The sequence below is a fragment of the Pelecanus crispus genome, chromosome 6 (assembly GCF_030463565.1).
Source record: "Pelecanus crispus isolate bPelCri1 chromosome 6, bPelCri1.pri, whole genome shotgun sequence".
Classification (NCBI taxonomy): domain Eukaryota; kingdom Metazoa; phylum Chordata; class Aves; order Pelecaniformes; family Pelecanidae; genus Pelecanus; species Pelecanus crispus.
The window spans coordinates 24,144,055-24,158,852 of record NC_134648.1 but is presented as its reverse complement, the minus strand read 5'-3'; the positions used below and the strand labels follow the sequence as shown (position 1 = coordinate 24,158,852).

General features: G+C 41.8%; 1 protein-coding gene across 4 annotated transcripts in view; it reads left to right on the top strand.

Annotated features, from left to right (window-relative positions):
* Nucleotides 1–14,798, top strand: part of PAMR1 (peptidase domain containing associated with muscle regeneration 1) — a 46,516-nt gene that overhangs the window by 9,207 nt on the left and 22,511 nt on the right. For 3 of the 4 annotated variants that reach the window (XM_075712812.1, XM_075712810.1, XM_075712809.1), the window contains exons 4-5: nucleotides 3,751–3,968; nucleotides 8,068–8,175. In XM_075712812.1, coding sequence (XP_075568927.1) covers nucleotides 3,751–3,968; nucleotides 8,068–8,175 — 326 coding nt within the window. The remainder of the gene's footprint in view (nucleotides 1–3,750; nucleotides 3,969–8,067; nucleotides 8,176–14,798) is intronic. The other variant, XM_075712813.1, reaches the window with a different exon arrangement.

The window sequence follows — 14,798 nt, the reverse complement described above, 5'->3', positions numbered from 1 at the left end:
GGACCCTAGATAGAACAGCAGTACTTGCTGTGGCTGCGCTAAGACGACTGCCCTCCGTTTTCAAGGCAGAGGAATGGGGAGTGCTGTAAGGTAAGCTAAACAGATGTACTAACTCTTTGGAGAAATCAGACCTCCGTTCTAGCCTTGGAGAAGTCAGAGCTCCATTCTAGACCCTGAGGGCCACTCGCATGCTAGGAAGATGTTAGTGTCATGTGAGATCTGTACAGTTCACTCCGTTTACCTTTGCTATTACCAGAAGATACAAAACTAACATGGGGAGCATCGTGCAGAGAGTGCTTTTCTCTTTCTCCCTGTGTCCATGCTTCCTACAGTCAAACAAACACAATACTAGGCATCTCGTTGTTGTGACATAACATTACATTCCAACTGTGAAAGTCTCCAAGAGGGAAGCCTGAGCGGTAGCCAACCTTCTGTTGTCAGCAACTACATTTATCTGAACTGGGTAGCATTGGAGAAGCCTAAAGCCCCGTGCCCAGCCTGAGCTGAGCTTGATGTCTGGGTGCCTAAAGATCCCAGCAGATAACACGGCACTTCTAGGGAAAGATCAGGAACAGTTCTGAATGTCCACACTTAATCCTACCACCCTGCAAATAAGGAGACATAGGAGGAAGCCTCCAGGGCAAACACAGAACATGAGGACCTGTATCTACCTCGCATAAGGTAACCCCAGGGTGTGTTCTGAATCAGCTGAGGTTTTCAAGGTGGACCACCTCAAAGTTGGCCACTGAGGTACTTCAGCAGTTAGATACTGTGGAAAACTAGTACATTTAGCCTAAAGCTTCTCCTTTAGGCCATTCCTACACAGAAGGGCAGGTCACCTAAGCAGGCCATCAGAGCCTTCCTCCTGGGTATGCCATCCATGCTGTATCATTGCCTTCACTGCATTTTCATATAAACACGCTGATCCCCTTTTTGGGTGCTAACTCTGCTTAGAGCTGTAATGCACAGCCAACATTGTGCTGAATCAGCACAACTGCTAACAAAAGAACTCCTTTGTTCATTATCCCTGTCACAAATCCTGTTTGCTGCTGCTCTGATGGCTTGTGAGGGCAGGGGTGGGGACAGTGTGATACAGAAGGGGAACAAAGTGATTTGTCTCTTACATGGGCAGGAAGAGTAAAACTCCTAGGAGCATCGATAAATCTTCCCTTGCTTCAAGCTGTGCCACACAGTCCTTTGGGGGTTGGCTAAGCAGATCTGTTTTGAAAAAGATTTGTACCCAGATTGTGGTGGTAGTTTGTTTTCTCTGCTGTTTCCAGCCTTGTTTTTCTTTGGGTTGCGATGTATAGGCTCCCTCAGCCTGAGCCATGTCAGGGATATACCACAGTAGAAGTAGCTCACAACTTTCAATCACTTTCTTTAATGCCTCAGCAGAGGTGCAGTTTTAAATATTTTCCTTTGGTTAGAAGCTTTCCTCAGAGGGTTGGTAAATGTATTCACACTGTAGACACTGATGAAATCAAGACAATACTTTGCCTTCCATTTTGTATCTGATGACCTGTGGCACTAAACTAGCATGCGTAGTTTCATAATATCCAAGAGAATTATTATATAGTTACAGTTTCACAGCTGACAGAACTGAGGTTCATTACATTGCCTGTACCTGTGATTTAAACAGCAACAGACCTTGTGGTCTGTAAAGGGTCCCGTCAACTGGGCCATAGCCAAGAGATTCTGAAAAGCTTTGGCTGGTTTCCTGACCTGCCAATTCTGAGTCTTAATCATGGGATTCCATGTCATCAGTACAGTCTATCTGCTTCTATGCTAAGTTAAATAAAATGCAAATCAGCACCCCCTATGCCTTTCACATCTTCCACACTGTTTTCATAATTTTTTAAAGCAGAGAAAACAAACAATTAGAAACAGTATTCTGTGTATGGCACTCTCATTCTGTGCCTTCAATCTGAGTATCTCTTGATATTCTTTGTTCAGGAACACACTGCTAGACAGAGTTTACCTTTACATATATTAATAATACTGCTCCCATTACATGGTGGGCATCCCAGGAGCTTCCCTTCTGTACTTACACACGTACTTAATTTTAATCAGAAATGTACGAGTTCAGAGAACCAGTAAATGTTTTTAGGATTGAGTCAGGATAAACTGTAGCCTGATAAGTGTGACAAGGATGAACGGGTTAATTTCTGTTGCTCTATAACTTCCATAAGCGTTACCCTGGGGTATGATCTGCCAGTGAAAGAATGTTTTGAAGATGTAGTGTATAACCTGATGCCTATGAGGATGTCTCTGACAAACCTGACAGAACTAGAATTCAGCTCATGCATTTTATGCAAAGCTAAGTTGAATTAATCTCTGTGTAATGCATATTAAAAGCAGGTGTCATTTTTTTCTTATTCTATGTTCCACTAGATGATTTAAAAAATGAGGGGCTCCGCTCCATTGGTGTAGCTTCCTACAACTGCTCATTCATATCTCTATGTAGTGTACTCCTGATGCTCTAAAACCACCCATGTGACCTGAACAAAGGCGACTGAGTGAAGAGGCCTCTGAAGTCAGCTCATGAGTTGTCAAAGAAGGGTCATTTCACATAACATGGGGGCCTCCTTAACATGGGGGTGTGAGTCCCAAGAAGAAAAGAGCAGGAAATAGGCTCCAGTACTCTCTTGCCTCTTCAGACTGTGAGATCCAGCAGCAGAACCAAAGTTTGTCTTGCCTCTTTGGTGTGAAAATGCAGTTTTTGCAAATCACTAGGCCCACACTGGAATAAGCAATGTGGGAGATTTAGCATAATCCTAAATACACGTCTGAGGCTTTAGGAGTTCTCAAGAAGACTTGAGTATGCAAAAAGTTTCATTTATAAAATACTCAGCTAACAGTTAGTAGCATGGCCTCTCACAGGCCCAGATCTTCTCATTCTTATCTGCTGTACCAAGGCTGGGCCCAGGACCCCTGGCCATTGGTCATTCTCCAGAGGCACTCTTTCTCATTCATATTCTGGTGGGATGCTTTGGCTCTGTGCCCCACTGAATTCAAACAGCAGCATATAACATTGCTGTTAATGAACAAGTGCCTCGTGCAGTGGCTGGATCAAAGCTAGGAAAGACAGACATTGTGAGAAAAGGCTTTAAATATTTCCCTTCTGCAGTGACTCCTGTCCCTTATTTCTGCCCTCAAAAGAACAGCAAGTGCCAGACATTGGGGATTTACTACCATTTTGCTTTCTAGTGCAAAATGTGCTGTAGTGTTTTGGATTCCCTTTGTCTACCTATTTCTGCTTCTGTTACATCCCCAAGCTTTCCTTGTACCCCTAATTGCTGACTTCTGAACATCACAGTGTAAATAGCTTTTGAGCCTTGGTCTTTGATACTGTTACATTCAGTACTTAGAACTTTATTTAGGGGAAATAGAACAATTTTTAGCAAACAGCCATGATAGAAATATGCCTCCTACAGTGTCTGACCCTAGATGAAAGTTCTAACATTGTAGTGTGGTTAGGGACCTGATGCATGTGAACAGACTGTATGACTCCAATTTAGACTTCACTGTTCTGCCACTTAAATATTCTCATGGAGCACTGTGTAGAGTTGAGCTGGCTTCCAAGGATCATGATGCAAAAATTGAGATGAAGTGAGGGGGACTTCCTGTGATTAGGGACTTGTTGATTCATTGAAGGGGGGAGGCACTAACATAACTAAACATCCAAATAAATCAGAGTCAGGGTGCACAGGTAGGAGTATGCAGTCTGACTGTGAGTCCTTGTTCCCCAAGATTTTCCATGCTGAGCCTGGAGTTTGACTACATGTGCCAGTATGACTATGTGGAGGTCCGTGATGGGGACAATTTGGACAGCCGAATAATTAAGAAATTCTGTGGAAATGAGAGGCCGCCTCCCATCCAAAGCACTGGGTCTTCACTCCATGTCCTCTTCCAGTCTGACGGATCCAAGAACTTTGATGGATTTCATGCTGTCTTTGAAGAAATTACAGGTAAAATAATTCAAAAGTGGAACATGCCACTCATTCTCATTAATTCAGTTTCACTAATCTCTCTCCCTGTTTTGCTTCATTAAAAACTTTCATGCTGTGTTGCCAACAGCAACTTACACAAAGTCAGTGCAGGGAAGATTCAAAAGCCGTCAGATGGCATGGGAATATGTAGCTCCTCTAACAAAGACTGAATTCCTTCTACCTGTGTGAAAAACAAGCACATCAGCCAGCACAGAAAAGCTGCTGTTTTGTGAGACTTTTCTGTTTGAATCTGAGAACTAAGAACACAGAAAGAAATAGAGAAAGGGGCATGTGTATCTGCAATTGCAGAATTGCTCAATGCTGTGTGCAGGAGCAGAGTCACTGTCTCAATTAGCAAAAACCTGATGCAAAGCCTCATAATTAGCTCAGTGAAAATGCCCTGACATGACTTTTGTGTTGGCTCACGTATCATACTGTTAGGGCTTAAAAATGAAGTGTGTACAAAGGACAGATGATTTTCCTTAAGAAAAAAAAAAAAAGAGGCATTTCCCATTCTGTGACGAACTCAGTGTTATGAATGACAGAAGCAGGGCTCCAGAATTCCTGTTTTTATTAGTACTCAGTCCTTGAATCCCCCACACTGCTTTCCATCATTTTCTTCTGGCTGCAAAATAACATTGAAAGTGTAGCTGGCTCCTCATGTTGCCCTTGCATTTGAAGCAGCTGCTATGCTCTTCCTGGATCTTCCTTGTTTAGCTATGTGGGGAATTTTGGTCAAGTCTATCCACAGTACTCCTGGCACAGAAGGCTAATCAGAGTGTGCTGCTTTGCCATAGATAAACCCTGCAGGATCTATGACTCACCATAACTTGCCTTCTGCACACCATGGTGATCCACATTTCATGAGGTCATCCAGGGTATATCTGGCTCAGGAAGTTTAGTTAGTTTATATAATCCTTATATAAATCCACAAATCTACAATGGATCAGCTGTTAACAATGATAAGGGGTGTAACTAGCAATTTGAAATGTGCATACTGCTGGATGCAGTGCCTATGCCATTTCTTAGCCTGCCCTGTTCTTCAAATGTTACCTTTAGTATCTGTTAGTAACATAGCAGGAGCAGTTAGCTATTTATAGTTCACCTGGGCTTACAGCAGGAGAGATGATATAGAACAAATGAATGTAGTGTGGGCTATGTTGCATAAGGGCTGCCTATACTCGGGGAACTAACATTTTCCATATGGTGCAAGCTGAGTTGATTCTGTTTTCTCTGCCCAGCAGGGAACACTTGGTATTTGAATACTGTCGAGCACTTTATTTCCGCCCCATTTTTAGTGGTAATTATTCTGAAGCTGGGTGGCTGCAAGTGTGGTAATCCACACAGAGCACGTTGCAAAGGGCTGCTTAGAGTTTGTGAGGGGGTCTTATTGTGCAGTTTATTTTGAAGCTTTTCTGGCCTAATGTGCAGCTGTAGTGAAAGGCTTTTAAAACACTCCCAGTGTCTTTTTATGTGAAACATTAACCTGGCCAGCAGGGCGGCTTAGGGGAAGAATACAGCATGCATTGAGCAGTGTTGAATCGAAAGTGGGGGCAGCACAGGATCGATAGCTCTGGCAGCACATTGCAAACTGAAACATTTCCCCTGAAATTTCCCTCTGTGCACAGCACTGTGGAAAATCCAAGGTCCCCGAAACAGATTGCACAGGGCTTGCTAGAGCAATCCCCTGTGCTGCAGGTGAGAGGAGCAGCAGTACTTGTGCTTACAGGATGTAGACCAGGCCATGGAGGTGATCTGATGTGCCCAGCACCTTAGAGGTGTAGTGGAGAGGACTGAAGAAGTGTTTTGTGCTGTTAGAACTGAATTACTTCCCTTTCTGTCTTCCCTTCCTTTGAGCTCTGTGCTGGCTTATAAGTCATAGCTTGCTGCAGTGGCACTGACTGCACAGAGGTCACTGGTTCGAGTGCCAGAAAGGTTTTGATTGATACAAAATAAGCTGCAAAGCCTATATCCCCTTTAGGAAAGGTCACTGCATGTGTCGTTAGTAAAGGACGAAACCACACAACCTGCTGCACTGCCGGGTCTGGAAGCAGGTCCCATCCCATGCCAAGTGTCAAATGGGAACCAGTAATTGGCATGAGTGACTAGAATTCACTCAAAAGACTTTGGGTGAGAATGATGGGGAGCCAGATGGGGAAGCATCAGTGCCTCTTAGGGATTAGACATATGCTGGATCTAGAGAGATGAAAGCCTGTTACTGAATTTCAGTAATGCTTTACTTTATGTACCCCGAAGCCAGTGACCTTGACACAACATAGGGACTTTAACCTTTTGTAGTGCTGTCCCATGTTGTTTGACTGAAGCCAAGAAATCAAGACTCCTTTAAAAAGAAAAATATTTAGTGCTCTTGAGTGTTGGGCATTTTCAAGGACAGTATCTGGCACATATCCTTGTTCACTTGACATGCTTACTTTTGCAGAACCATGAGACAAAGCTGGGGCACGGACAAAGCTCCAAGTTCACTGCCTCCACACCAGTGACTACAAAATATCAGTCTGTACAGGCTCTTCTGCTTCTCCTTCCCTTTCTCAGTGATATTTTACGTTAGTTGGATAAAGTACAATTGCCACATATATATATTCCTTTTAACAAATTAATTACTGTCCTTAGTCAGACCTTAGTCTTTAATGAGACCTGGAAGATAGTCATTGCCCAGCCATGTATGAATTGCTGTTACATCACCACATGAAACCTCCAGAGAAATCCATATGTCGCATCTATATATTTCTTGTCTCTTGCCATCTGGATATAAGACACTCAAAGATTATGCTTCAAGTGTAGTCTTTGCAAGGAAAACTGCTGATTCTGATATCTGTCATTCTGGGCTGCAGCAGAGAGAATGCTTTAAATGTAATAGTACACAACCTCACCATAGGTCCTCCAGGACTGCTTGCTTGTGGTTGCAACACTCAACGGCTGCTACAAAGATTTATATTTCTGTTACAACCAAAGCAATCAGTGTATTTAGCATGGAGGACAAAGATGATCTGTAAATTAATTGGAATGCAGATCTTTCTAGCAATTATGATTTCAAAGTTTAATCCGTAAGTTATCAAGCATGCTTGGATAATTCTTTAATATGGCAAGGAATATGTTTTGTAGTCAATGGGAGCTGAAACTGAACTCAACTTCTGGTATGGATCCAGATGTGAACTTTGCTGCAGAGTCTTGTTTTGTTAAGATGGACTTGAAGCAGAGCATCAGATCCTGAACTCCTCAGGTGTTGGAGTTACTTGAATCTTAAACTGGATCTAAATCTTGAGATTTTGTCTCTACTTTCTGTCTGCTAAAACCCACACTCAGTTTGGAAAAGAGTCTAAGTGGAAATGATTTCTTTGTATTTTTGAGAACAAATTATGTTCTACTTACTCATCTCCCCTTTGAGCAGGCACAAAAAAAAGTGTGTTATTGCACAGTGGAATTTGCTTATATTAAATGGTGCAATTACACATTCTTATATTAATTTATGCTAATATGTAGAGTTTGATGTCTGTCACTGCTAGATTTGTGGTGTACAAGAGCTTCCCTGGCAGACTTAGGGTCATTATGACCTTTCAGACCTTCCTGAACCCAACACCAAAAAGTGTTCCTGAGGGCCAAAGCAACTCCCAAAGTCTGGGATGACAAGATCCAAGACCCAAAAAACCTGCCAGAACCATGGATCCCAGAACTTATCCCGAAACTCTGGGATGAGTGGCAGGAGAAATGTAGGTTGATATTAAACTTCTTTAATTTAAGGCTAAGCTCTAAACACTGTTGGAGCTTGCTGCAAATAATTTTTCTTCCACAAACCTTTCTCACTGCTTGACTACAGTTAAAGCAAAATGGTAAAAGTGATGAATGCTGGGAAAAGAATTGCCCATCCCTATAAGATCCCCTCTCCAGCAAGTAAGAAAGAAGAGCAGAAGGTTTTTTGACATGCATTAGGTCCTTTACTGTGTCTTCCTAACTGTTAACAAGAGTATGTAATTTTCCCCAAAACACAACCATATGAGGAAAAATAGATAGGACCCCCATCCTATGAGAGACCATGAATGTTCTTGCTTCTCTTTTATAGCTTGTTCTTCATCTCCATGTCTTCATGATGGAACATGCATTCTAGACAAAAGCGGTACCTACAAATGTGCCTGTCTGGCTGGCTATACAGGGAATCGCTGTGAAAACTGTGAGTACAGGCACTGTGTGTATGACCAGTCTCCAGGGTTGTCACCAATGCAGGCCATTAATTGTTAGGAGTGTCATTGACATGTAGGTTAGGTCAGTTACAATGCCAGAGAATGCACAGCTTCTTGTGGTATTTTTAGAGACATGTTGCTTGCAGTTTATGAAGATTTCCACTGAATAGTTCTGCAGCTTTATGTCTATGTGTAAAAAGGTAAAACAGAATTGGAGCTGGGAAACAGCACACAAGAAATCTCGCCATGGACTAGCCTTATCAGACAGAGATATACCTGCCTGCTATTTTCCGCTGTGTGGATCATCTGTTCTCTTCTAAAAGCACATACCCCAGATGAACCCTGCACTTGATGCTCTAGCCAGAGTCAGTCCTAGGAAGTTTGTCTTCCTTCACAGCCACCTGAAAGGTACAGTTCTGGCACCAAGAATGACAGAGACTTGTGACCAAACAAATGAAAAAGGGTAGATTCTGTCTATGTCTGTGTTGGTGGTCCTCACTGTACAGTCTTACACCTGGTTTTGTCCTGTAAAATAACTGGGTTCAAATGAGTTCAAATCAATTGTCTGTTCGAGTGATTTAATTCTTCATGCTTGAGCAAATGTCTTCATCTAACAGGGCTTGAAAGAGCAAGAAGGAGTAAGAATTGTGCAATATATGCTATTATAAAGGCTATATCATCTCAAGGAGCGTTGTGCAATATTTAAAGTCACTGAGCTAGAGCTCTAGCTGACCCTGGAGGATTTCAGTAATACTAGTGAAATCCACTTGGGATCATATTTGGCCTAAGACAGAAAGCATGGCTTACTGTGCCCTGCTGTGGCATTACTCTGGCTGTAAGGCACACAATGCCTTGCCTGCTTCCAGCGTTTTCAATTCTATGTCAGAGCAGCCAATATATACCAAACCTCACTACTTCAAAATGTTTTCCCCACATGTGCCATTGTCAGGAGTGGATTTCTCTCCTGGAATTGCTTCTACCTCATCAGGGGAGATAAATCATAGTGACATGGTATCTCCTTGCATGGATCATTTTGAGATAAAAGACCTTTCAATTTTTACAGATCCAGAAGTAGCCCATAAGACTTGACTCTTCTCCCAGCAGACCAGAGGAGGGGTAGTTTTACATTTTCTGTAAGCCTGAAAAAGTTTTGGTTCTGAACAGCATGCCACATTCTGCCAGATTGCACAGATTCCTGGTATGTTTTCTGTAAGGAAGGGATTGCTGAAAATTGAGGGTTCCTGACCTCAGGGCTAATGTGGCTGGCTCTTCTGCTAACAGCCTCTTTCCTGTGAGTAGTTGTTTAGCAGGTCATTTAGGGACTGGAAACTCCCGAGCTCTTTGCAACTGCTCAGTGAGATTAGTTCCATTCCTGTCTTTAGGACAGAGTTAAAAAAAGGAAAAGATTCCTGTCTGGTTCAGAACCAACCTAAATTTCAAATTAATTAAATTTCCAGCAAACCTCAACCCTAGTTTTGGCAGGCTGTACACTACAGTCAAGGCAAGAAATGAAGCTCACATTCTTTTACTAGTTTTGTTTTGTAATTCCAGTGTAGAAACTTCACCCATGCAACACACACAGCTAACAACAGAGGAGGTAGTTGAAAAAAAATAGGATGAGACTTCTGTCTTATGTAAACAATGAAGGGTATAGGTAGTAACAGAATAAAAGGGAGGAGACCCTTAAAAATATATACAGTAAGATTTTTGACTTGGCAGGAATCCTGTAGTTTGATTAGTGAAAGAACAGTTTAAGTGGATAAAATACTGTTACTTTATATTTGCAGCTGTATGCTTGCCTTTCGCTTATGCTAGGAAATATTTTTTCCAGCACCTATATTGCTGCCTTCCATAACATAGATAAAGGTTGACTTTTTTTTCTTGTATGTGAATAGCTAACCTCACACTGGGAAAAAATCACGGCAAATCTCTGTTCTCTCTGGCTTCAAAGAAGTTTTTTCTTAAGATATTTCCTTCAGTTTTGCCAAAACGTATCCTAAGTATTTTCCAGTGTAGGGGGGGGAAAAGGCAGAAAATTAAAGTTTGATTTGTTTTTTAAAAGCAAAAGGAATAACTGGAAAAAATATCTGTGGCTGTAATTCTTTAAAAATTAGTCATGTAGTTTCCTGAACAGAATTGTAGTTTAAATGTTAAAGGGAGATCACGTCATGCTCAGAATTTTTCTGTCTGTTAGGTCTTGCAGCAACAGGGCCGTCTTGTGAGGTGGAGCCAAGAGAAATAAATTTATTTCTGCAGAAAACAATCATAAAATGGTCACTTTTGGAATATTGAATATGACTTTGGACACTATGAGGCTGATTATTTCAGTCTGGTTTTCTTGGAGCAAGTCGGGTGCAATCCCATTAAAGTCAATGGATTTATGTTGATGAAAAATAGGTATGAGAGAAGAAAATTAGAGCCCCTTAATGTTAAGTGCATGTAGAAGAATTGAGGTGGTGCAACAGAAGGTACCCAGAGAGATACAACCGTTTTGAAGAAATCCAATGGACATACTTCAGAGGAAGGGAGACTGTGGGTTTATCTCATTGAGGAATAAGTTAAGGCCAAATTAAACAAATTCAGTAATGGACATTTCATGTCAGAATCAGAAATCTTGTAAGTCCCTCACCATCCCAATGCAGCTGTGTCTTTTTATCTGTTACCAAGTTTAGATTTAAAGATGTAGGAATCACTATTGGAATTATGGGAATCACCTTAATGAGATAAACCACAAGGAACCTATTTTTTCCGCTGTTAAACTAAATTCCATCTATTTAACAGTATGATCAACATTGGTCCAGCTGCTTTCCTGGGGTAATATTCAACCCTAATTGCTCTGTCAGTTACAATTTGCAATATTAATAAAATAATTAAAGGCACAAGTTGCTTATAACTAGCAGTCTCTTTTCTACTATGTCTTCCAGGAAATAGTCTGTTTGTTTACAATTTGAGGGGCTAATACAGTGATTTGAAGGCTTCAACAGCATGAAGTGAAATGCAGGCATGTATCTTTCTAATGGCTGTTAATATTTCAATCAAGTCCTGTCTCAGGGCAAGAAATATTTTATCTTATTTATTTTATCTTATTATTTTATGTCTGATATCACTCCGGAGACTGTTTTAAAAAAAATCTATATGAAATTGTAAAACAAATGCTAACCAATAGAGTGAGATTTTTCCTTCTTTCTTCTGCCCTAAAACACAATAAAGACAAGTCCTAGAGACCAGCAACAAATACCTTCTTACACATAAGCATGCTTTGTTATGGTGATACAGTAAGTAGAGAAAACTAATTCCTATTTTAAATACTTGGTCTTCTTTCTGATCTTAAACTGAATTTGCAGTATACCCACATACCCCTCCCAGTGACCTCTTAGCCATGCTGTCATGGCTGAGGTCAAACTCAGGCTTTTCTGTCTGACCTCTGTGGATTTTAATGCAAATAATCCTGCAGAGACATTAAAAAAAAAAAAAACAACAAACCAGATTCTCTTGTTCTCTTAGCCTGCAATACCCTGAAACAGAGCAGCAACTTCCTCAAAAGATGCACATTAGGGAAAAAGTAACAAGCTGCCTAGTGGCCTCATCCTGGTGCTCTGAATGCTAAAAAACATCCACTCAGGTACCAGACTGTCAAGGAATCTGTACAGCATGACAACCACTTGTTTAACTCAAACTACGAATGGTGTTTTCCAAAGTCTCAGTGTTGAGTTTGCTTGCTGAAGATGCAGCTGTAGAGAGACGGTACTGCTGGTACCCCATGGCAAATGCTCTCCCCCTTGCTTGTCCTCCTCCTAGGACTGGGTGTTCTTACTCAAGAGTCCTCCCAGGGCTTGCTGGCCCCAAAGCAAGAGACCTTGACCTCATCCTGCCCTGAAATTTCCTGTACCTTTATTTCAAACAAAGCCAGGCGAACTAGAGTTCCTACGCAAATAAGAGGAACTCATGCTGAATGGGGAATTCAGGGCTCAGATCCGATTTCCATTTTTATTCTGTTTCTTGCTCTTGTCTGCCAAGAAGAAGAGCTTTGTTCTGCATCCTAATGAAGGGTCTAATCCAACTGACTAAGCTGTATAAACTAACTCCTTGCTGTAGCCTTTGATGTTTCTAGGGCTGGCCTTGCTATGTTCCAACAGGCCTCTCAATATAGCTTTCAGCTTTTTCCCCACTGCTGATATAATCCCTTTCCATCCTTCTTGGCCCCATACAACTGTGACTTGGGCTGGTTGTTACAGATGCCCTCACCCTTAATGGACTGACTGACTGATACTTAAGATAGGGAGAAAGCATTAACACTGTCTGACCCCCTGCTTTGTTCTGCTCTGGGAGAAATGAGCCCAGTTGTCAGTGCTTGGCATAGGCTAGACAGAATTTTAATCCCAGCAGAGTCTAGGATGAGGCACTGGGAAAAGGTTCTGGACATTAAACCTAGTTTTCTTACCTAACCATGGACATGTAATGCAAAGTCTTCTAAGGGAATGCTTGGAGTTTTTTTTAATTTTCTCAGAAAGATTCTCAGTAATAGGTTTCAAGGAGTTCCATAATCACTGTCTATAATCACTGGTATATATTGTGCCATTTGCAGCCCACATGTGTTAGACCATGCCTACACTGCACGATTACAGTGGAGAACTTCAGGTGTAACCAAATGCCCCTGAGCCCTTTCTTGCCACTCTGGCCTGGAAATCAGTCCTATTCCAGTTAGGGAAAATGTTCCAAAAACATGACTCTTATTTTCCCTACTCCTAGCCCTGCCATAGGTTTTTTTGGTTGGTTGTTGGGTTTTGCTTATTTTTTCCAGTGGAAAATAGCTTATTACAGCTTTTTTAAAGGGACAGAGTTCTTCCCCACTTGTGTCAAGGTGGCTTTTTTTGGTGGCTCTGTCAAAGAGAGAAGATTAATGCTACTCGCTCTCTGTCTTGTTTCTACTGTCCTCCGTATAGGCTTGTGTGTATAGGGTGGGAAATAAGAACCCAAGTCCTTCTGCTGCCAAAGCACATATATACCTGGAGCTGCTAAGAAGTAAAGGCTAGTGGCCTTTTTTCACTATCACAGAGGAAGGGTTCACCTGCCTTGAGACCCACACACTAGCAAAAACCTTTAACTGGAACATGGCAGCTCTCAGGTTTTGCAGACCCACTAGGGGTTAGAGGCTAAAGCTTAAACCAGCACCACCCTTTAGCCTGTCACACAGCAACCCTGTAGTGTGAACACAGGGAGGATGCTCTCAAAGGTGGCTTGTTCTCCAGAACCTTCCTGGGACTCCCTCTGAGAGGCAATGTAGTATCGCTACTTGTGCCTTGAGCACTATTACTTGGTTAAACTGCTCTTTATGGGCAAGACTGTTCAGAAGGACAGTTAGTTCAGACAGGGTGAGATAATCCTGCAGTGAAGGCATGGCCAGTGCAGTCATACAGGAAGGTTCATTGACCCACATGTGTCTGCAAAGCCATGTAAGATAATAGTTCTCCAGTCCTCAGAGAGGTTTTTAAGTCACCTTCAGAGTTCAGTTCTGGTGGGATAATGCCCTCTTTTGTTCTCCTCAGCTGATCAGAAGAACACTGTGATGCTGGCTAAATGTTTGCTAGGATGATATCCTTGCTGCCCCATACTGCCCCACAGTATACGCCTTTCCAGGAGAATCATGTGTTTATGAGCCAAGATCTGTATTGTTTAGGGCCTAGTGCATGAATTTGAAGGGCTTGGCTTGAGATGGAGGTAGAGATTTCTGATCCCAGTTTTCACTTCAGTATATTTCCTGGAGGTTTCTCCTTTCATTAGAAGGATGCTGGAACTGTTCACAGAGCAACTGCCAAACCACCAAACATTATGTCTGGTACTTTAAGGTAACCTAACATCAATTTTGGGTTGTCTTAATTCACTGAGCAATAAACTAAAGCTGTTTGGCTTCTGTTACACAAACAGCCAAGATGCCCCATAGGAGGGCAGAAACACCTAAGAGAAAAATCAGGTTGATGGCTGAGGATGGAAATTGCTACAAACATCTGAAGCAATCACTAAACAACTACTGCTTGTGAATCAGCCTACAGAAAACTGGTCCCTAGGACTGCTCCTTCCTTCAGCTCTGTCAATGTGACTGCTGGATTGGGCAAGTCATACAGTCTCTGGGAGGAAGTTGCTCATACCATTTAGCAGTGTTTGATTTCATAATATTTTTACAGTGTTTTGAAACTCCAATGAGTAAGTGTAGCTGACAGCAAGGCTCAAAGAGACAGGACATCTGCTTTATTAATAACTCCTCTTGTCCTTTTGTTATTTTCTCAGTGTCTATTAGCTGTGTTCATTAAGAGTCTATTAACAGTGTCTATTAAGCCAGTTTTTTTAGTTTTTGAGAAAGTGAAACATGTCAGGTAAAAAACCATGGTATTCTGCCTAGAGCATAGCCCCAGGCATTACTATCATCTAAATAAATCAGAAATTGTCTCTTTGTTAACGTAATCCATCCAAGGATAGGCCTGCCATAGGAAAAGAGGTTATTTCTAAACCACATTAAAAGGATTCATAGGGAATCTCCACTTGCCCCACCCCAAAACAATCCTGAGCTTTTTCCTCAGTCTGCTAACATGCCTTAGAGATAAAATCATCCAGAGGA